Source organism: Bos indicus, chromosome 9 (genome assembly GCF_029378745.1).
Source record: "Bos indicus isolate NIAB-ARS_2022 breed Sahiwal x Tharparkar chromosome 9, NIAB-ARS_B.indTharparkar_mat_pri_1.0, whole genome shotgun sequence".
In the NCBI taxonomy this organism is placed as follows: Eukaryota; Metazoa; Chordata; class Mammalia; order Artiodactyla; family Bovidae; genus Bos; species Bos indicus.
In genome coordinates, this window is record NC_091768.1 from 76,910,361 (window position 1) to 76,932,858 (window position 22,498).

Below are 22,498 nucleotides of genomic sequence, written 5' to 3' on the forward strand. Positions count from 1 at the left end.
CTTGAGATAAACAGAAAATAACAAAACCAGTAACACATTCAATGAAAACAAAACTGTCATTTAATTTCAGCCAAATATCACTGTCCACAATATGTGCTTGTGGTCATCTCAAGGCCTATCTGTTCTTTATTAAGAGAGTTAACTGTGTTAGAAAGATGTTAAAAACTTACCAGTACTAAACCGAAACGTTCTCCGTAATCAGATTTAAAAAACAATTCAAGAAGAATAGCTTTCTCACAACTGTGCCTTCACATTGTTGGGTACATACCTGACACTCTGGAAAACCAACCAAAAGGCTGCTCCACTGGCCTCCCATAATTCAAGTATGCCTGCAAACACGCAGTCGTTCTTGAACTCACAACATTGTAGAGAATGCTCTTATCCGGAAAGGGGGCAGGCTGTTATAATTTGTAGCACTACAGATAGGCCTTGGCAAAATGTTCTCCTCTTAAGTATGCACAATGTTCAAAGTAACAGTGGGCGCTGGGAGGCACTTAAGGTTCTCACATGCAACCCCTGTTTTCAAGAAATGTCTAACTTAGTTACAAACACAACATACAAATGAAAAAAGATAAGCTATCATATAAGGCTATACTCTTATATGTTGAAATGACTGGTGTTTTGAATACAAGCTTTGTTATCTGATAGAGCTGGATCTGAATACCAGCTCATGTTGGGCATGTAGCCTCCAGAGCCCCAGGTTTCTCATTTATAAAGTGGATATAATATATATTCTCTTAAGTTGAACATTAAACACATGTCAAATAGCTCTATGCCTGACCCATAATAGGTACTATGTAATTAATACTTGTTTCTGTAAGAATTAGAAACAGATTAGAAATATTTGTTAGGGGGAAAAAAAAAGCCTGAAAGAATGAACAGGTTTTTTGATAAGTCAAAACAAGATGGGTATTGTGATTGGGGGTGCCAACAGATCAAAGTAGAGATTCTAGTCGGGGTTAGATAGTAAATTGGATCAAACTAGATGGTGAGGGTTCTAAATGCCAGACTAATTTTTACTGAGCATTTCTGAAGAATATCATATAATTTTTAAGAAATTCACTCATCTGTTCTTCAGCAATTACAGGAAAAAAAAAGCTAGTTAAGACTTAGAAGGCTAATGCAATAGTGCAGCAATAATCTGTTGAAGCTCAGATAGTAATTAATAAACAGGACAGAAAAGGATGATTGGGTGAAATTTTCCAAAGAACATCTGAAGGATTTTGTAGGCTGAATGTAAGAAAAGGAGTCAAAGCTGACTCTACAAAAGAGAAAAATATAGTAGGAAGATGGGATACCAAAGACAATAACATAATTTAGCATCAGAGAGAACAAAAAAAAGAGGTAATATTCAAAAAGTAATTCAGTGTCAATTACAAGGGAAGTAAGTGACAAAAGAGAATGAAACCTAAGAAAATATTACTAGAGTTGGTGACTAGGATAAAGGTGAACTTTAAGAATATCTTTTTTTTTTCAAGGGGTAGAGTGGGAGGAATAAAAAAGTTAGGTTACTACTACAGACAGCAGAGAAGAAATCTGGGTCATTTGTAATTCAGAAGTAAAAGGAAGAAGAAAAATAGGAAGGCAACTGGATGGGTGTGTAGGGTCAAATGTGTAACACCGGAAGCAAGAAGGAACACTACATAAATAGAAAATAACCATAATACAATTAGTTAACTATGACCATAATGTTTTTGTCTTTTGTTAGGTGTTAAGTGAGAAACACTTGTTTGGATTCATTCCAGAAATAAGTCTTAGGGGGAATCTAAGAAAGGTGATTAGAGAAGTAAAATATTTCTCTCTCTAGGGGTTTTAAATTGTGGGTAGTAATAGAAAGGGCTTCCCCGGTGGCTCAGTGGTAAAGAATCTGCCTGCCAGTGCAGGAGACATGAGTTCGATCCCTGGGTCGGGAAGATCCCCTGAAGAAGGAAATGGCAACCCACTCCAGTATTCTTGCCTGAGAAACCCATGGACAGAGGAGCCTGGTGGGCTACAGTCTGGGAGGAGTCGGGGGGGTGGGTGGTAAGACACGACTTAGGTTTTCTATTACTGTTGTTGTTTGGTCACTTAACTATCAACTCCCTTCCTCTGGTTATCAAATCCTTAGCTTCCTGAAGGCAGGCACAGAATAAAGTATGCTCTTAGATTCCAAAGGTTTAACATCAGCAGTTTCTACTATTCCTGTCATGTTTACATTTACTGTGACAAGGACCAGCAGTAAAACCTGTGACTATGACATGACACAAATCTCAACAGCCCGCGGGGGGAATGTGCAAGCACCACATGATATCATGTGAGGGTATCCAGCACCCGCCCTCTAAATGGATTTGTGGTTCTTACCTTTCAGCCAGGTACACTGGAACTTAACTGTGCTTTATTAATTTTGTAAAGAAAACATAAGCAATAGTGCCAAGATATCTATATTCCACCATAATTTAACTGCCAATAAATTCCTAGTTTTGCTTGTTTTTAAGTTTCTCGCATTCTGCTGTTACAAAAAAAAAAACAAACAAACAAAAAAGAAGAAGAGGGGGGGGAAAAGGGTTCTGGAAGGAAGGGAGAGGGAACTGGCAATGTTGGTCAGCAAAGTGCAAAGGCAAAACTCAAAGAGAATTCTGTGCTATTTGTTCCTGTTCTTGCCGCCTCCTTCTCTTCTCATGCCCAGAATGTTGACTGGGGTGGGGAGAGAGTACCCAGAGTGCTGGCAGTGGAACATCCAAGGCTGTAAGCTTTACCACCCCCGCTTTTTACTTCCCTGGGTGAGAAGCCCAGAACCGCCTTAATCATCACCCCAATCACGTCCATGGATGCACAGAAATAGAAGAGCTAAGCAACTGTCTTCCTTAATAGTTAGATCTGTTTTCTAAACATCTACTATGTGCTTTTGCTACTAGAGATGATCATGAGGTCACAAAAGAAAAGAAACCTGAGTGTTACTTGGAGTTTACTTATAATTCTGCTGGGATGTAAATATCCTGGAAAAGTAGTTAAGCAATGACATAACTGAACAAAAAGCACCAACAGTGCAAAACATACACAGGATAGGTAGGAGGCAAATGAGAGCTGCAGAGGGTAAGATTGTTTAAATAAGATCTCTGAAACATACAAAAGCTAAGGAGCCTTTCAAAAAAGGGGAGGATGAAAGCATGAAAGCTGGGGAGAGTAAAGAAAGTAGCATGTTAAAAAAAAAAAAAAGAAACACAAAACAACTAACAAGCAACTGTGTGAGAAACAGAAAACAGATCTGCTGAGTTAGAACACAAAGTCCCTGTTAGAAGAATAATCAGAAACAAGACTGCAGCGTGGGAGTGAGCTGGTAGGTAACTTTTAAGGTTGGGTAAGCATGACTGCTCACATCTGATATGCTCTCCCTGTTACCATGCATTTTACCAGAATGCTATGTTTTCTTCCAAAAGAGTCAATTAAATGAGTAACTACTGACATATTTCCTTATTTAGATTACTCATCTACCACTATTTGTTCTTTATCCTCTTAAAGAATTAGAAATTATACCTCTGCAAGGCAGAAAATCTCATGTGAGTTTACTATTAAAGTGAACTATCTTTAAAAATAAAAAATTAAAAGAATAGCCTTGAGGTACAACAGCTTAAAGGAAAGTTATTAATATGCATGTTTACTATACCTGACTAAAGTCACCTGATCAACCTCAAAAGTACTAGCTAGCTTACTCACAGTCTAACTGAAAGATTTATACAATCAAGATCTCAGAGGTTCCATATTGTTCAAAAAGGCTCATACCCTGTCATTTGGGATTTTCTAAGTGGCATGACAAAATGCAGCGTTGAGGCTAGGACCCAACAAGGCACTGAGGAGGAGTAAAACCCTGCAGCACCTATCAGTCCAGTAAGATGCGGGTGCCTATCACATCCAGAACGATCTAAGGAAAACAAGGATAAGGTAACCCTTGCCTTCAAAGTGCCTGTCACCTATCAAGGATAATACACACAAACCAACAGTACAAGTTGTATACAAGTACGAACATAAACAACAGGAGGGGGAGAGAAGAGAAACGGGGGTTATCCGGTTACAAGGATGAGGGGAAAGTTCAAAGTAGGATGTCAAACTAAAACAAAACATAAGTGGTATTTTTTAATGTTTCTTGAATTATGAAGTACCTTTATAATTTCATGAAAACAACATTGTCTTTTAAGAACGTCAACATTTTCCTTGATTCAGATTTTTTGGATAAATGTTACATATGGGATAAAAATTTTCAAGGAAACTAAAGGACTATAAAACATGAGTTAGTTTGTAAATATCTCAGCATAAAGAACTCATCAAGAGAAGGATTTGCTCTGGATCCTAAGGGAAAATAAACATAACGCCAGTAACAGAGTTATACTGAATGTTGCTCCTTTCCTTCTAATGCCTCAGGCAGTTACTACCTCAGGCTTCCTTTTGCTCTCTCCTTTCACTCCCAAATCCATCCTGACTGATCTTATTTATACCTATGGCATAAACCGCCACCCCATCCTAAAGGGATCCACACCAGGTTACCAGGAACCTTCTCCTAAGTTCCAGTCCTCTAGAGAAGCAGGTCCTCATAAAAATCGAACAAATTAATGTTACCTAGACTTCCTAGAGAAGACAGTGACTAAGTCAGCCCTAGTAAATCAAAGTATTCTGCTTAGCCATCCTTTAGAATGTTATTTGTGTTTCATATAAAAAGTTTAAAGTTTTATCCCTTGATTTCAATAAAATTGTTAATTTACCTAGCAAATGACTGATTAAACAATGGTATCCAAATAAATGCGGCAGAAGGACCTATTTTTAAGTTTTATTTACAAAACTATTCTAAGACACGCTGCTGAAAGACATGGATGAACAGGACTTGTTACAACTTTTAGAGTCTTAACAGGACTCACAACAGGACAGGGACTCTGCAAGCTGGTATGGGGCCCTCAACATGATCTTATAAACATCAAGTAACTCTAGAGAAGAAATTTGGGGATTTAGGATATACAAGAGATATAGTAGAGGGTAAAGATATGAGCACGGAAGTGAGATAATAAGTATTTAGTCCTATAATATTCAGGAAGCAGAGCACAGTGATTTTAAAAAAAGAACTACTTAAATCCCAGCTCTACCACTTAGGAGTTGTATGACCTTGGAGAAGTTAACACTTGTCCTTTCTTTATCTTCATTTTAAAAGCAGGCATAATAAACTATCCATTTCACAATACTGAGAAACCAATCCGTAAAAGAGTGCAAACAGTGTCTGACATAGAGTAGGCACAACACTATTATTACTATTTGAATTGGGTGCAATATATATAGTCAAGTTAGTGATAAGCAAAGATATTTGGAGCGGGGGAAAGGATAAATCCATGCTCACCCATTCAACACTCAACAATGTTAACTGACAACAGAGATATGTGCCAGAGATAGTGGTGAACCAGAGAGGAACACTGATCCCCTACTATATTCTTGGACCTTAGGAAAAGATTAGTATACCCTGATGCTTAGATGTTTAATAATAATATGTGTTGAATTTATAATGGTACAATTATAAGATATTAAATAGAAAAAAATATTCTGAATATATAAAAGCAGAATTCAACAGAACCATCCTTGAAGAAATGGTACAGCAACAATACAAGGTAACTCACCCTCAAGGAATTGATCCACACAGTATTAAGAGAGCATCCAATTTTTTATTAATGAAACAGGGATAACAATATCTGGCAGGCTTTTAAAGATTAAAAGAGATTTTGTGTTAAATGAGAAGCCCAAAACTGCAATGAAATGCTGATGGCAAAGGATAAGCTAGACTCTTAGCTCCGAGGTTCACTCCTCAGCTGAAATCAATTCTTTTGCTTTGGAAATGAAGTCGCTCAGTCGTGTCCGACTCTTTGTGACCACACAGACTATAGCCTACTAGGCTCCTCCATCCTTGGGATTTTTCCAGGCAAGAGTACTGGAGTGGGTTGCCATTTCCTTCTCCAGGGGATCTTCCCAGTCCAGGGATTGAACCCGGATCTCCCACATTGTAGGCAGACGCTTTACCTTCTGAGCCCTTGCTTTGGAACTTGCTTGCAAAAAGCTAAGACCTCTTGCTTTAAATGTGCAAATACCTTTTGGGTTTAACATCCAAGGTTCAACTCTTTGAAGGCTGGACTAAGTTCAGGTAAAGAGATATTACTTCCTCATTCACCTTGCATTCTGCTAACAGTCTCAAGATAGTTTCGGAAAATTTTTTAAGTCGTTTAAGTGAGAATACCTAAACCTCTACACAGAAGTGCAATTTACCATCTACTCTGAAAGGACATTTCAAATACAGTTAAGTTAAATTTGCATCTATCATTTCTATCGAATGGCCTTATTCAGGGGACACTACCAAGTCTGCAAAAGCTTCTAAAGCCACCCAGTTGCTGCTCTCAAGCTTTCAAATGCCTACTAAACCTTGCTACCCAGATGGACTGAACATGACATGGGTGTGTGTGCTCACTCAGCACGTCCGAATTCAGCACAATGCTCTCAACTAAACTAGACCCCTCCCTCCACTTCTTTATTTCTGTTAATGGTTATCATCACTCAGCAAGTCATGTAGACTCAGGACCTCAGAACCATCTTTTATTTTAATCTTTTGGGGTAAACTTCAGAAGGACAAATCCGCTAATTACAGGGTAAAAGGGAGAAACATAAGGCAATATTGATAGGATCAAAGGATTGGGGGCAATGTGTTAAGTTCAATGCAACAAAAACAACAAAAGGTATAAAGCTAGGTTTGAAAAACAATGTAGAGACTTTTACTACTATTAAAAGCCAAGATCCTACAAATTATGAGTTTTCCTTAACAGAGCAGAGCTTGAGTGAACAAAACTTCTTTGCTCACCCTCTGAGAGCCAGGCACTACACTAGATGTTTACATGTTACTTCACTGTGGTATTACGAAACTTTTGGATTTGGTATCATCCTCAGTCTACAGATGAGGAAATGGAGTCTTTAAAAGAGGTTAATGTACTTGCTCAGAGCAAGAAAGTCAATGAGCACTGAGGTGGAGATCCAAATCCAGAACCATCACATTCCTAAGTCTACGCATTCTGACCACATACAATACTTGCTGACACAGAAAATCACAAGGGTGTTATAAGTAAATGCTTTTCTATGAAATAGAATTAAGTGCTTTAGAAAAAATATGAATTCTTGTAAAACAAGTAAATAATAACATACAATACCAATAAACATTCTGTAGTTTAAGGAGTCAAACCTCTGATCTTTCTAACCACAAATGAGACTTGAAGAAAATAAAAAATACTCTTTAACAGTTTCTAGACAATAATTCCATTTTTTAAGGACATAGATACACCTTTTTACTAAGTCCACAGACAAGAGGCAATAATCACTCTTAGATCAGCACTCTCAGAAACTATTTTTTATCCAAAGGAGCACATTAATATAATGTGGCCCAAGATCTATCTACTATACCTCAGATTGGATACAGCAACGTAAAGAAACTACACAGACAACAAATTGGTGACTAAGTAACAGAAACTTTTTTTTTTTTGGTAAAATGATAGTGACAGTAATTATTTCAATAAAAGGAAGCAACCAGAAGTAGTCGTGTAGATTGAAACAACTATTTCATTAAAATTATTACTTATTGGGCACAATTATTTCAAACTTGGATTAATGTTAAAGTATTAATTTCTGTAATTTTCCATAAAATTAAGATATCTGAACTAAATGTATATAAAGTCAGCATACCACCCAAAGTTGTTAGATAGAAATTAATTTCCATTATTTCACATCACAAGTTTTTCAGCCCCTTAATTAATGTGCTTATTCATAACCAGTTGTAATGAATCTTCATATGGCAATGTCCTTCATACATAATATCTATTGATATGTCATCTTCCATATGATATTCAAAACACAAATGCATAACCAAATGCCACATTATGTTAAGTTACACTGAGGTTTTGTAAAATAAGTTACACAGACAGCACAAAGGGCCCTTTATTCGCTACCACTCACCTGCACATTCTCCAAGATGACAAGTTCATGCCTTCTCCTCACCCTCCAAATTGTTAAAGTTTTAATTCACAGCTTTGAGGTATAATTTATACTTCACAAAAAGTGTGCAGTTCATTGAGTTTTAAGAAAATTCATCCAATTTTAGAACTTTTCCATCACATCACCCTCCAAATTTTCCTCTAGTGCTTCCACTCCTGCCCCGGCCTCAGGTATCCATCCTGTTTTCTGTATTTCTAAATATTTCATATAAATGCAACCACACAACATATACTCTTTAATGTTTGGCTTCTGTCACTTCTCATGTTTTTGATACCCACTTCTGCTGTAGCATTTATCAGTAATTTGTTCCTTATTTTTTATAGGAAAGTATTGCATTATATAGATATACCATATATTGCTTATCACCATTTGAGGGACATTTGGATTGTTTTCCAATTTTTGGCTATTGTGAATACGGCTAAAATGGACATTTACAATTCTCTATGGGCACACATCTTCATTTCTGTTGGATAGATTCCTAAGAGTGGAACTGTTGGTTCATATGGTAAGCGTATGTTTAACTTTAAAAGAAACAATCAAACTTTTCTAAAATGGCTGTAGCATTTACATTTCCAAGGGTAGTGTATAAGGATTTCAGTTTCTACACATAAATAATATTAGGCAATGTCAGTCTCTTAAATTGTAGCCATTTAAGTGGGTGTGTGACAATATGTCATTGCAGTTTAATTTGCATTTCCTCAATGACTAATGTTGAACATCATTTCATATGCTTATTTGCCATTCATAACATCTCCTTTGGTGAAATATCTATTCAACTCTTTTGCCCATTTTTAAATTGCTTTTTTCCTTTATAATTGAATTGTAAGACTTCTTTATATATTCTAGATTAAAGACTTTTACCAAGCTTGCAATATGCAAATATTTTCTGTGAGTCTGTGGCTTGTCCTTTTATTTTAACTATCTTCTGAAGTATAAGTTTTAAAACTTCATTAAAGAAGTCCAATTTATTACTTTTTCTTTTATGATTCATGCTTTTGGTGTCTTATCTAGGAACACTAACACAAGGTCACAAAGATTTCCTCCTATGTAATCATGTAGAATTTTTATAGCTTTACTTTTACAATTATAAATTTACAAAGTCTATGATTTAGAAATAATTTCATGTATGGTATGAAGTATTAATATATAAAATAGTATATTTAAATCCACTTTTTAAAAACACACAGATATCCAACTGTCCTAGCACTATTTGTTAAAAAGACTATCCTTTCCTCATTGAATTGTCCTATCACTTTTTAAAAAAATCAAGTGAACATAATTGTAAGGGAGGCATCTATAATGCTTGTCCTTTTGCCAATCACACTGTCCTGACCACTACAGATTATCTAAGTTTTACAATTAGGCATGGGAAGTCTCCTATCTTGTTTGTTTTCAAAAGTGTTTTGGCTATGCTAGATCCTTTGCATTTCCTTATAAATTTTAGGATCAGCTGGGCAATTTCTATAAGAGTCTACTGGAATTTTTGCAGGTATTTTATTGAATCTATAGATTAATTTGGGGAGAATTATCAACCTCAGATATGCAGATGACACCACCCTTATGGCAGAAAGTAAAGAGGAACTAAAAAGCCTCTTGATGAAAGTAAAAGAGGAGAGTGAAAAAGTTGGCTTAAAGCTCAACATTCAGAAAACAAAGATCATGGCATCCGGTCCCATCACTTCATGGCAAATAGATGGGGAAACAGTGGAAACAGTGTCAGACTTTATTTTTTTGGGCTCCAAGATCACTGCAGATGGTGACTGCAGCCATGAAATTAAAAGACGCTTACTCCTTGGAAGGAAAGTTATGACCAACCTAGATAGCATATTCAAAAGCAGAGATATTACTTTGCCAACAAAGGTCTGTCTAGTCAAGGCTATGGTTTTTCCTGTGGTCATCTATGGATGTGAGAGTTGGACTGTGAAGAAGGCTGAGCGCCGAAGAATTGATGCTTTTGAACTGTGGTGTTGTTGGAGAAGACTCTTGAGAGTCCCTTGGACTTCAAGGAGATCTAACCAGTCCATTCTGAAGGAGATCAGCCCTGGGATTTCTGTGGAAGGAATGATGCTAAAGCTGAAACTCCAGTACTTTGGCCACCTCATGTGAAGAGCTGACTCACTGGAAAAGACTCTGATGCTGGGAGAGATTGGGGGCAGGAGGAGAAGGGGACGACAGAGGATGAGATGGCTGGATGGCATCACTGACCCGATGGACATGAGTTCGAGTGAACTCCGGGAGTTGGTGATGGACAGGGAGGCCTGGTGTGCTGCGATTCCTGGGGTTGCAAAGAGTCAGACACGACTGAGCAACTGAACTGAACTGAACTGATCATCTTAACATTCAATCATCCAATCTATGAACACAGATTATCTCCCCATTTATTTAAATCTTATTTAAGAGAATTCCCTGGTCCAGTGGTTGGAACACTACACACTCTCACTGCTGAGGGTCTGGGTTCAATCCCTGGTTGGGAACTAGTATCCCACAGGCCTTGTAGTGTGCTCAAAACAAAACAAAAATATCTTATTTAAATTCTCTCGGTTAATGTTTTGTAATAAAAACATCTTGGTTTTTTGTTGTTGTTGTTAAAGTTTATTCCTAAGTGTTTTTTTCTTTCTGATGCTACTGGGAATACATTTTTCCCCTTCTCTCTTCTTTTGGAAGTGTGGACATTATGTTTCCTATCAAAGACTGCTGTACTGTGCAGTCAGGATCCTAGACCATTCTTGCTTTCTCAAAGATGTCTCTCCTCATCTTCCTTCCTTCCCTTATTAATCCTACCAACTAAAACCATGCTGTGATATTTCTCATACACTCAAAAAAACAAAGGCTTCCTTTATATCCTCATACCTCAACTTCGGCCCTGTGTCTGTTTCCTTTAACTTCTTTAAACCCAATTTCTAGTTCCTGGGTCACTGTATGTCCTTCAAGTCACTCAAATCTGGCTTCCATCTCTACCAGTCTGTGACACAGGCTCATAATAGTCACTGATGACCTTTAGGTTGCCAAATCCAAAGGTCATATTTCTGCCCATATTGTCTCACCCTCTCAGCCAAACTCGAGAATTAACTATTCCTTTCTTGAAACAGTTGCATTACTTGGCATCCACGACATGATCCAATATATATTCCAAATTTCCACTAGGGCTGTCCTTCTTAGCTTCCTTCTTAGAGGACTTCCAGTTTTCCCAACTTAGATATGTAGTGTTCCTCAGGGTTCTATTTCTAACCAGTTCTTCTTTCCTCTCTCTAGTCTCTTCTTCAGGGATTTCACCTATTTTCATGGCTTTGAATATCACTGTTCACTGCAGATGGTGACTGCAGCCATGACATTAAAAGACACTTGCTCCTTGGAAGGAAAGCTATGACAAACCTAGACAGCGTAGTAAAAAACAAACATCACTTTGCTGACAAAGATCCATACAGTCAAAGCTACGGTTTCTCCAGTAGTCATGGCTGAGCACCAAAGAACTGATGCTTTCCAACTGTAAAGATGGAGAAGGCTCTTGAGAATCCCTTGGACAGCAAGGAGATCAAACCAGTCAATCCTAAAGGAAGCCAACTCTGAATATTCACTGGAAGGACCGATGCTGAAGCTCCAATACATCACTGGAAAAAATTCGGATGCTGGCAAAGATTGAGAAGGTGGCCACAAAAGATGAGATGGTTGGATAGCATCACTGACTCAATGGACATGAGTCTGAATAAACCCCGGAAGATAGTGAAGGACACGGAAGCCTGGAGAGCTTCGGTTCATGAGGTTGCGAAGAGTCAGACACAGCTTAGCGACTGATGTCTTTAAACTGACATCTCCAAGTCAAATATCTCTGGGTTCTTCAGGATTTGTTGATCCTCTCTGATAGAGGTCTACTTAATCTTACAGGCTTCTGAGGATTTAAGATTGACAAAAGAAAACTGCCAAATTCACCATTACCCTTCACCCAAACAAAACAAAACCCCCTTTAAAAAAGCCTATTTATTTCCCAGCCATTCGGTAATAGTCACTTGCAGCAAGATTCCTGAATTCTTTCCTCCATTACATTCCATATCCAATCCCTATCATGTCCCACTGCGTCTACCACCTACAAATACCTCAAGCCTGTCCACTCCTCTCCACCCTACCACCACCTCACTAATCTAAGCCATCACGTCTCCTGCCTGAATTACTGCATATCTAGTGGCCAATCTTCTCTACATAGCAGAGTAACCTCTGACAAATATAATTAAGATGCTGTCATTCCCCCACTGCACTCAATATGCCAGCAAATTTGAAAAAACCTCAGCAGTGGCCACAGGACTGGAAAAGGTTAGTTTTCATTCCAATCCCAAAGAAAGGCAATGCCAAAGAATGCTCAAACTACCGCACAATTGTACTCATCTCACACGCTAGTAAAGTATTGCTCAAAATTCTCCAAGCCAGGCTTCAGCAATATGTGAACCGTGAGCTTCCAGATGTTCAAGCTGGTTTTAGAAAAGGCAGAGGAACCAGAAATCAAATTGCCAATATCCGTTGGATCATCGAAAAAGCGAGAGTTCCAGAAAAACATCTACTTCTGCTTTATTGACTATGCCAAAGCCTTTGACTGTGTGCATCACAACAAACTGTGGAAAACTCTGAAAGAGATGGGAATACCAGACCACTTGACCTGCCTCTTGAGAAATCTGTATGCAGATCAAGAAGCAAGAGTTAGAACTGGACGTGGAAAAACAGACTGGTTCCAAATTGGGAAACGAGTACGTCAAGGCTGTATATTGTCACCCTGCTTATTTAACTTACATGCAGAGTACATCATGAGAAATGTTAGACTGGATGAAACACAAGCTGGAATCAAGATTGCCGGGAGAAATATCAATAACCTCCGATATGCAGATGACACCACTCTTATGGCAGAAAGCAAAGAACTAAAGAACCTCTTGATGAAAGTGAAAGTGGAGAGTGAAAAAGTTGGCTTAAAGCTCAACATTCAGAAAACTAAGATCATGGCATCTGGTCCCATCACTTCATGACAAAAGGATGGGGAAACACTGGAAACAGTGGCTGACTTTATTTTTCTGGGCTCCAAAATCACTGCAGATGGCAACTGCAGCCATGAAATTACAAGATGCTTACTCCTTGGAAGGAAAGTTATGACCAACCTAGATAGCATATTGAAAAGCAGAGACATTACTTTTTTACTTTTACATTACAAAGGTCTGTCTAGTCAAGGCTATGGTTTTTCCAGTGGTTATGTATGGATGTGAGAGTTGGACTATAAAGAAAGCTGAGCGCCGAAGAATTGATGCTTTTGAACTGTGGTATTGGAGAAGACTCTCGAGAGTCCCTTGGACTGCAAGGAGATCCAACTAGTCCATCCTAAAGGAAATCAGACCTGAATATTCACTGGAAGGACTGATGCTGAAGCTGAAACTCCAATACTTTAGCCACCTGATGTGACTCATTGGAAAAGACCCTGACGTTGGGGAAGATTGAAGGCCGGTGGAGAAGGGGACGACAGAGGATGAGATGGTTGGATGGCATCCCCTACTCGATGGACATGAGTTTCAGTGAACTCTGGGAGTTGGTGATGGACAGGGAGGCCTGGTGTGCCGCAGTCCATGGGGTCGCAAAGAGTCGGACACAACTGAGCGACTGAACTGAACTCCCCAAACATAAACTTTCAGTTGTTCCCAATCCAAATGCTTGATCCCTGTGTACAAGGCCCTGTAGCACGTGGTCCCTGCCATTCTCCCCTCTTGCCCATACTTCTCCAGCTTTCATCTCAACAAACACACCAAGCTCTTCATATATTGTTCCAGCCCTTAGCATGCTCATTCCCTCTATGTGAAACATCTCATTTTTGTTCTCTTGCTACGCCCCCATCTCCTCAAAGAGGTCTTTCCTTACACTTAGGTAGGTCCGTATAGCCTCCCACCATTTTCTATTAACACAGTTCTTTTCCTTTTAAACATTACCACAATTTATATAATCCATGAAGGCTGGGAAGATTCCTGAGTTTTCACCACTGCATATACAACCCAAACATAAATAGTAGCCATGAAGTACTTTCTGAAAATATACAAAACTGATTTAAGAAAGACTTATGGTCAGCTTTTCCGGGTCTGTCTGCTGTTCCTTAAAACTGTCTTAATGTAGAGGTTCATGGGACAAGCTTGGCTAGGTTAGGGGAAAGCTGGCAACCCCAAATTATATGCAGACTTTTGTGCAACTTAGTCTTCTAAGCAGAAATCCAGCATGTGCACCAGAATCTCAAAGGAATCCACAACCACAAGAGGTTTGAGGGAAATACAGTTTAATAAATTCTATCTTCATCATGTAACAAGAGACTCAAATTCAACATAGTCAATTCTTGAAACAAAATGAGATGTAGTTTCTTTTAAGCATTTATGTCCTATAATTTATCAAACTGCAACAAAATTTGGAGAAGGAAATGGCAATCCACTCCAGTACTATTGCCTGGAAAATCCCCTGGACAGAGGAGCCTGGTAGTCTACAGACCATGGGGTCGCAAAGAGTCAGACACGACTGAGCAACTTCACTTTCACTTATGAACTTAAAAAAATATTTCTAAGCCAGGTTATTATCACCTCCTGATTTCTGTCATGCCTATAATATGCAACTCGTCAGCCATAAATTCCTTACACAGAGGTAGAGGGAAAAGACAGACAAAGATGCATCTATCATAGGAAAGACTACAGAAAATGAAATATATTATCAGGGAAAACATCAAAAATGCCAAGTCTTATTACCCATCAAATTCTCACTGGCCAGACACCCTGAAGAACTCAGTATCACAGATTGTACAACCCTTGCATCAGTTCCCTCTTATATACACAGTTACTTCAGCACTCTAGGCAAGATTCACCTCTTCATATCTCCCAAAGTGCGTAAAAGAAATCAATTCCAGCTTCAAAATAGCATATCAACTAATTTCAGGTCTGAGTGACTACTTTTTTAAGGATGTGGCTGGACAGAGTAGCCATTCCTACACTGTAACCTCTTTGTTAAAAAACCCAATCAGGAACTTCTCTGGCAGTCCAGTGGTTAAGACTCTGAGCTTCCAACGCAGGGGGCATAGGTTCAATTCTTGCTTGAGGAACTAAGATCCCATATGCTGCATATTGTGGCCAACAAAGTGTAAAAAATAAATACCCCAATTCAATCATATCCATGGTGAGAACTAAAATCCAGGCAATAAGTAATTTTCTAAGGGGCAGGGCTGGAACTTGTCTCCCATGTTTAGTGATCCTTTACACATCAACTTCTCACATTCTTTTAGAGCTCCGTCAAAATGCCTAGCTTGAATTCTCAAGTTATTAAGGCTAACTCTGGACTACTGGCTAACGAAAAAGATTCAAGGTGCCTTGTAAGAAAGAAAAATTATTTAAGTAAATATGATCTGATCCTACAGAAAGCCAATAAATGTGACTTCTTTCTCAAAAAGTGTTTTTCAACTGTGTATAGTAAAGTGTTTAAGGTAAGATTATTTTTATAGTGTGTTATAATTATTTTAGCAATTACAAATGAAAAAAAAAATCACTTCTCCAGAACAAACCTGACATTTATTAAGTTTGTAATTTTCAATGCATAAATGAAGCTCTGCTTCTTTATTTTAATCTTATTACTAATGAGTAGATCATATAATTGAACAAATTTCAAAAGAAAAAGAAAATGGCTCATGTTTCATTATTATCACTTCTACTTCACTAAACAAATGTGTTATTCAAATGTTCTACCAAGATATTGCTCAATACAAATGAACTACAAGATTTTCTCAGATTCATTAATGGGTACATTGCTTATAATCTTTAAAAGAACAATTACTACTAGAACCTTTTATCAAGCTATTGTGCATTCAAAGTCTATATGAAGTTTTAAAACATTTTCCAAAGTATAAATTTTAAATAAAAGCTAGAAAAACATAATGATTGGTGTGGTAAATAGCATACCCTCCCTAACATTTAAAAAATAATTCTGAAGATTATTTTTAAGCCACTGAATATTTTCATGCTCAGCAGACAGCAAAATTCCTCATGATTAAATCCTATGAGCCAGATTTTTCTCTGCCTAGTCTTGTTCCTCTCTGGTATGGGGCATAATACTATGAAGCTCTAGCTCGTTCACTTGGTCAAGTAACATACCGTCTCCCCAAACAAACCCTTGTATTCATAACAGGTTTTACTCTGGTATTCCCCAACAAGTGTAACGAACACTGCTTCTGCTCTCGCAGAGCCCGGGCTCTAGGTACGTGGACTTCAGGAGTTGCAGCACGTGGGCTCAGTAGTTATGGTGCATGGGCTTAGTTGCTCCGTGACAAGTGGGATCTTCCCAAGTCAGGAATCAAGTCCAGGACTCCTGCGTTGGCAGGCAGATTCTTACCCACTGGACCACTAGGGAAGTCTAGGACAGTGTTGCAATGTGACTCAGAACACCATATGCAAGAATCTTCCTAGTTCTCTGAAGTGACTATATTCCCAGACATCATTGTGGATAAAACTATTTTGCAAACAAGGAAATCCACATATAACTCAAAATCAAATCATTTAAGATCTCTACTCTTTGTAAGAACTATGGGCAAACCAAGTACATGAACAGTGAAAAGTAGGAAAGAACTGACAGGTGGCAAGAAATAATGGTAAAGAAGAGGTATTCTATTCACTAGTTATTTAACACTTCTCTGCCTATCAAGTTTCTAGTTAATAAACAAGAATAATACTCTCTTCACAGGATTGTTTTGCAAAGATCAAATGAGTTCCTGCATGAAAATGACCTGCACAGTAAAAGAACACAATAGGCACTCAATAAATGCCAGTTCCTTCCTCCTTTAGTTCTGGGGCCTCTGTTCTTTGTTCTCTATACTCATTCCTTAGATGCCTCAGTCTTCTCATGACTTTTATTAACAAATGCTGAAAACTACTATATCAATCAAAGCCCTGATGTGTAAAAATGCATGCCTAGTGTGAGAAGCTGTCTGGTCTCTAACTCCAAGATATACAGGTGAGAAAGGCAGAGAGGAGAGATCCCAAACACTCAAATTTCACTGGAAGAACCAGCATTCAGAGTGGACATTCACACATTTCCAACTATCTCCTGGACTACTGCATTGCCATCTCAAAACACCTGAGAACAAACTCATCAATTTCTCTTCAGAAATCAGGCCCTCTTCCTGCCCCTTCTGAAACTGTGAGTGGTGTCCTACAGAGAATAAACCTTGCCCTTCTCTTAGCAAAATATCACAGCTAACCCAGGCTCATCAGGTCTACCTCCATCGTCCCCTACTGTATCTTCAACCTCATTTTCTGATCAACTGTTACCACCAGAGTCCAGATCAGTTTTCCAAATCTTGGCACTACTGACATTTTGAGCCAGATGACTCTGTTGTCGGAGCTGTCCTGTGTATTGTAGGCTGTTTAGTAGCACTCCTGCCTCTATCTACTAGACGCCAGTAGAACTGCTCCCTCCCTCTGAGTTATGAGAACCAAATATGTCTCCAAGTGCCTTGTGGGTGGCAAAACTCCCTTCCCCCTGGCTGTCCCCACTCTCACATTTGAGTTCCTCGGCCCTGTTCCTCATCACTTCATTTACATGTGAAAGAATCAGTCCCCAGTTTCTTCTTCCCTCTACTCTCAGTTGCTCTGGTCTCCTAAATGCCTCCTAAGTGCGTTAGTAGCCCAGTCATGTCCGACTCTGTGTGACCCCATGGACTGTGGCCCGCTAGGCACCTCTGGCCATGGAATTCTTCAGGCAAGAATACTGGAGTAGGTTGCCATTCCCTTCTCCGGTGAATCTTCCCAACCCAGGGATGGAACCCAGATCTCCTGCATTGCAGGTAGATTCTTTACTGTCTGAGCCACCAGAAATGCCTCCTAAAGCACAGCTTTTATGAGTCAGTTCTCTTAAATCTCTAACTCCCTGCCACCTTCACAATTAGTTCAAAGCTCTCCACCCAGTCTCAAACATTCTCCCACAAACACCTCACACTGTGGCTACCCAACCGCCCTTCAGTAACACAGACCTGTTCATCCAGCCCCTCCTTTTCTGTTCTACTGCTGTCACCCTGGTTTGGGTGCTCTGTATCTAGCATCTATTCTGAACCACTGCTCGAGCCTCTTTCCCTAGCCTCTGATCTCTATCTCACTCGAAGTCAAAAACTATCAGTGAGTCTCCACTGCCTCCTGAAATATGAAATTGGCCTGTTCTTCAGAATCTTTCCCAATGTGGTCTCTAAGTGCCAGTATCTCCAAAACATACTACAGCTTTGGCAAAATCTGACTATCTGCTAGTCCTTGCAAAGGGTCCTTCCCACACTTTCTACCTCTGGCCATGTTTTACCGCCTGGAAATCCTCTTCATCCCTCCACACTACTGTAAGGTCCATCTGAATTAAGTGAAGAGGCCTTTCTTGGTCATACCCTCCTTTATCCATCTCATGACATTCACACTGCTTTGTTACATGTTTATTTCTGGAGCTTACAAGGTCCTTGAGAACTTCTTACTCCTGCTGTGAGGCCCTGCAACACCTAGCCCAGTGCTAATTTGTATGTGAGTTGCTTCAAATGTTTTCAACTTACGAAGCAAGGGAGGACTGTTTTCCGACAATCCTAAGCTTCCATTAGGGAATTAAGTCCACATTCCTCTTTTGTTTCACATTTTATCTCCTAGGCCAATTTTTTAAGTAGATTGCCTTCAAGCTACCCAGAAAGCTTTAAGAATTGTGCTTTAGGGAGTTCCTACAGTTTCCAGCTTATTAATATAACTGAATCCTGAATATTTATGCTATTTAAGTTCTCTTTTAAAAAAGGCAATAGAAATTTATTTTTGAGTGTAAATAAAATCGAGCATGACATGAAAATAAGTTGGACTGGGTTAAACATGTTTGAAGCAAAGGTTAATTAAGCTGAATTTGTATCCTAAATAATATAATGTCCTAAAGTCTTCATGCACCCTTAAAAATATGAATGTCAGTCGATTTCAGCTTGCCCTACCCCAAAGAGAGAAACCAAACAGAAAATGGGAGGTTCCCCCTTAGTTTTAGTTTCCTAATGTCTTGAACGTATTTCTACAAAAAGAGCAAAATCATTAGTGAGTATATTCCTCTAAGTCTAACTCCAAAGCCATACGGGGAACATACAGTACCCATACAGCAGGGGTCAGCAGTTAGAGGCCCTGTTTTGTATGCCCCTGAGCTAAAAATGATTTTTACATTTTTAAAAGACTGCAAGAACAAAAACAAAGAATATACATACAGAGACTGTATGTGGCCAGCAGAGCCTAAAATATTTACTTTGTCTCTTCAGCAGAATGAATATGAGACTCCCAGCTGCTGGTGTGTAAGACGCCCAATTTTCCTCCCAAAATTTTTAAAAAGCAACATAAAACAAACCAGATTATGCAAAAAGAACTGGTTCAACTTAGTCACAATTAACGCACAGATAACTTCTAAAAGAGAGGCCTGTGTGGACATTTTTATATTTCCCAGAAGGTTCCTCAGAAGGAACTTGACCCTCATTCTAAGCACACTTAGGCTTGAAGAGTTTAAAGCGCTCGGCCCAAAGTCACCCTGCGGGTTAACAGAGTGGGGGGTCATGGGTCCAGGCCTGAAAACTCCTGATTCAGGGCTCTCTGCAATATACTACATCATACCTACGCACATGGCCGTAAGTTTTGGAGATCTGGATAACTGGCTTGGATCATCATAGAGAGGAAAGCTTAAAACCTGTTCCTGATACGCTGTTTAGACAAAATCTTACTAGCAGCTATGACTCATGAGACCCAGAGTAACATCAATGCTCACCACATACATTAGATAAGATGGAGAAAGCTTAAAACTTAACTCTCCTCGGTCCTCTAGGGCACTGAGGCAAATAGGCACCTTTGACTTGCAGTTGCTCAATACTTATCTACCAACCCAATCCACCAGTTCCACCAAATGCTATCGACGGCCAATGGAAAAATGATCCAGTTTACACCAGCCACGCATCCTACAGTTAAAGTTCTTTTCATACCTACTTGCAAACTATTACTTAAAAGTTCAAATTTTTTAATCTCCTTGAGAATTCAGCTTCCTTAAGAAAAAGAAAAGTAGATGCCAAGACCAAGGATTCAAAAGCATGGTAACAATCCCAGATCTTTCATCTGAAGTTGCTCTTTCAGGGTTGAAAAATCCAGATTCTGCGGGGCAGCCGAGAGATACAGGGCTTACGCTCTCCAGAGATAATACAGAGACCACCACCCCCTCCCCAACCCCCACAGTATCCCTGCCTGACTTTTGTCCTCGAAGAGCGACCCCCTCCCCCTCGCGAGTCCCGGCCGCCCGGGCACCTGCGGCCCCGGCCCGCAGCGGAGGAGTCCGGGGAACCTGCCCACCGCCGGCCCTTCGGGAAACGGCGCCCACTCCCACCCCGCGGAAGCAGGCGGTTAGAGGCCCAAGCCGCCGGGAAGCGACCCCTCGGCGGCCGGCCGACCCCCAGACGCGGCGGCGTTACCTGGAGGACCACGTCGTTGGGCAGCTGCGCGGCCCGAAACAGCTCCAGCACTCGCCCGTTGGCCGACACCTTCTTGGTGCTCTCGATGTCGCAGTAGGAGAAGAGATCCGAGTAGTATTTCTGCTCCGCATCGCTCAGCGTTAAACCTTCCATCTTCGCCTCCGCTCACGGCCACCCCGCCCCGCATGCAACACCGGGGGCTCGGCCCCGCGACCCCAGGACGGTGGGTACTGCGCGCCGCCCGGCCTCCTTCTCCTCCTCACCCTCCTCCCCGAAGCGGCGGGGAGCCCTGGGGGGCGTCGGAGCTACAGGGCCCGGAGGTCGCGGGGAGGGAGCCCGGTTGGGCTCGGCGCGCCGCCGCCGACGAGGCCCCGCACAGCGCGCGGCTCCGGCTCCGCCTCGGCGGCCGCGGGAAGAACACGGGGAAGGAGGCGGGGGCCGCGGCGGTGCGAGGCTGGGGCGGACTCCGCCACCGCCTCCGCCGCGGGTTCGAGTCTCTCCGGCTCCCCGCCGCTTCCCCCAAGACTTCCCGCCTTGCCTTCCCCTTCCGTCCACGCCCCCACAGCGGCAGCACTTCGCGGAAAAGTTGCGGGGCTTCTAGTCTAAAGTTTCGGGGGTTCAGGGCTGAGCGCGGCCGCCGCTCCGCCTCCCTCCGCCGCCATTTACTGCGCCCCGGCCCGGCCCCCGACGCGACCGCAGCAACACTGACAGCGGCGGCCGCGCTCCAGACCCGGATGTGAGGCCGGGAGGAGAGAGCGCGAGAGGGAGAGAGAAACACCCACCGGGCTGGCTCGGCCGCTCCCGGGAGAGGGGGGCCGCAGCGCCCCCTGGTGGCCGGAGCTCCGCGGCAGAGGGTCGAGCCGCCCTTCGCGTTGGGCAGGCAAGGCTGGGACCCCTGGAAGCAGCGACCAGTGGGGAAAGCACGCAGCTCATTCATACCAGGAGAACTTAGATACGGGCTGCAGTTTGGATTATCTCAAAGCTTCTGGCACCGAATGGTTAATAAACATTGAGTGAAAGGGGAACATTGTTCAGGTTCTTACTACTGTATGCGTTGTGCTGCTTTGAGGTCAGATGTTACTGAGGATCAATTCAGTATTTCTATGTGCTCTGAAGGGCTATGAACATGTAACCAACCCATCTGAGAACTCTCATCGTATAGACACTAGCCACTGAGACCCAGCTCCCACTCTGGCTCCAAACCGTGTTTACCTGAGAAACAAAATTGCTGAATAGAGGGAACAGCTAGCAAACTTCATCTCGTTATACAAGGTGGTTCTGGTCACCGGGAGCTTAGTGCCATAAATATATACCATCAGCTCTATAAACCTGTTTAGACTCTGGGCCGACCACAGGGTCTCGCTCTGGCGACCCCTAATTTCCTCCTTTATGGAAGATGATGTGTTTGCACTGTTGTATTCTACACCTATCTGGGAGATACTTCTTGAGATGTCTCAAATAGAATATCATAATAGTTTATCCTTAACAAATAGGAAATAGTTCAAAAACAGCAGCTAGGGTAGAACTAGACTTTTCAGTATGGGTTTTTATTTCGTCTGCTACGGGTTACTCCGCTGAGTGCTGACCTTACAGATGACCCATGAAAGGAAAGTTATTACAGGTTTACAGTCCTCTATCTGGAATTTCAAAATTCAAAGGCACTGAAAACCCCAAGGGTTTGTTTTTTGTTTTTTTTTTTTAACACTTTGTCTGCAAAACCTGCCCTACTTCATTTGGAGGCAAAATCTCAACTCAACTCACATGAGGCTATTTATAGTCTTTATATATGCCACTTAGTGTCAATATTTATTCATTTTACTCCAGGCTTTAATGGAATGTTAAAATACACACAATTATAGGCATTGCATTACCTTTCTTTAAAAAACAAACAAAAACCAAAGAGGGATTGTGGGGCCATATTTGAATACTAGCACAACATGACTTTAACTTCAAGTTTCTCTCTTTCTAAAACTTTAAATC

At 40.8% G+C, this 22,498-nt stretch overlaps 1 protein-coding gene across 6 annotated transcripts in view; it reads right to left on the reverse strand.

Moving 5' to 3' along the window:
- Positions 1 to 20,727, reverse strand: part of REPS1 (RALBP1 associated Eps domain containing 1) — a 90,825-nt gene extending 70,098 nt beyond the window's left edge. For 5 of the 6 annotated variants that reach the window (XM_019967503.2, XM_019967504.2, XM_070795575.1 and 2 more), the window contains exon 1: positions 20,519 to 20,727. In XM_019967503.2, coding sequence (XP_019823062.2) covers positions 20,519 to 20,671 — 153 coding nt within the window. In that variant the 5' untranslated portion in view covers positions 20,672 to 20,727. Of the gene's footprint in view, positions 1 to 268; positions 332 to 20,518 lie in introns of those variants that run through there. The other variant, XM_070795576.1, reaches the window with a different exon arrangement.
- Between the last annotated feature and the right edge of the window lie 1,771 nt (positions 20,728 to 22,498).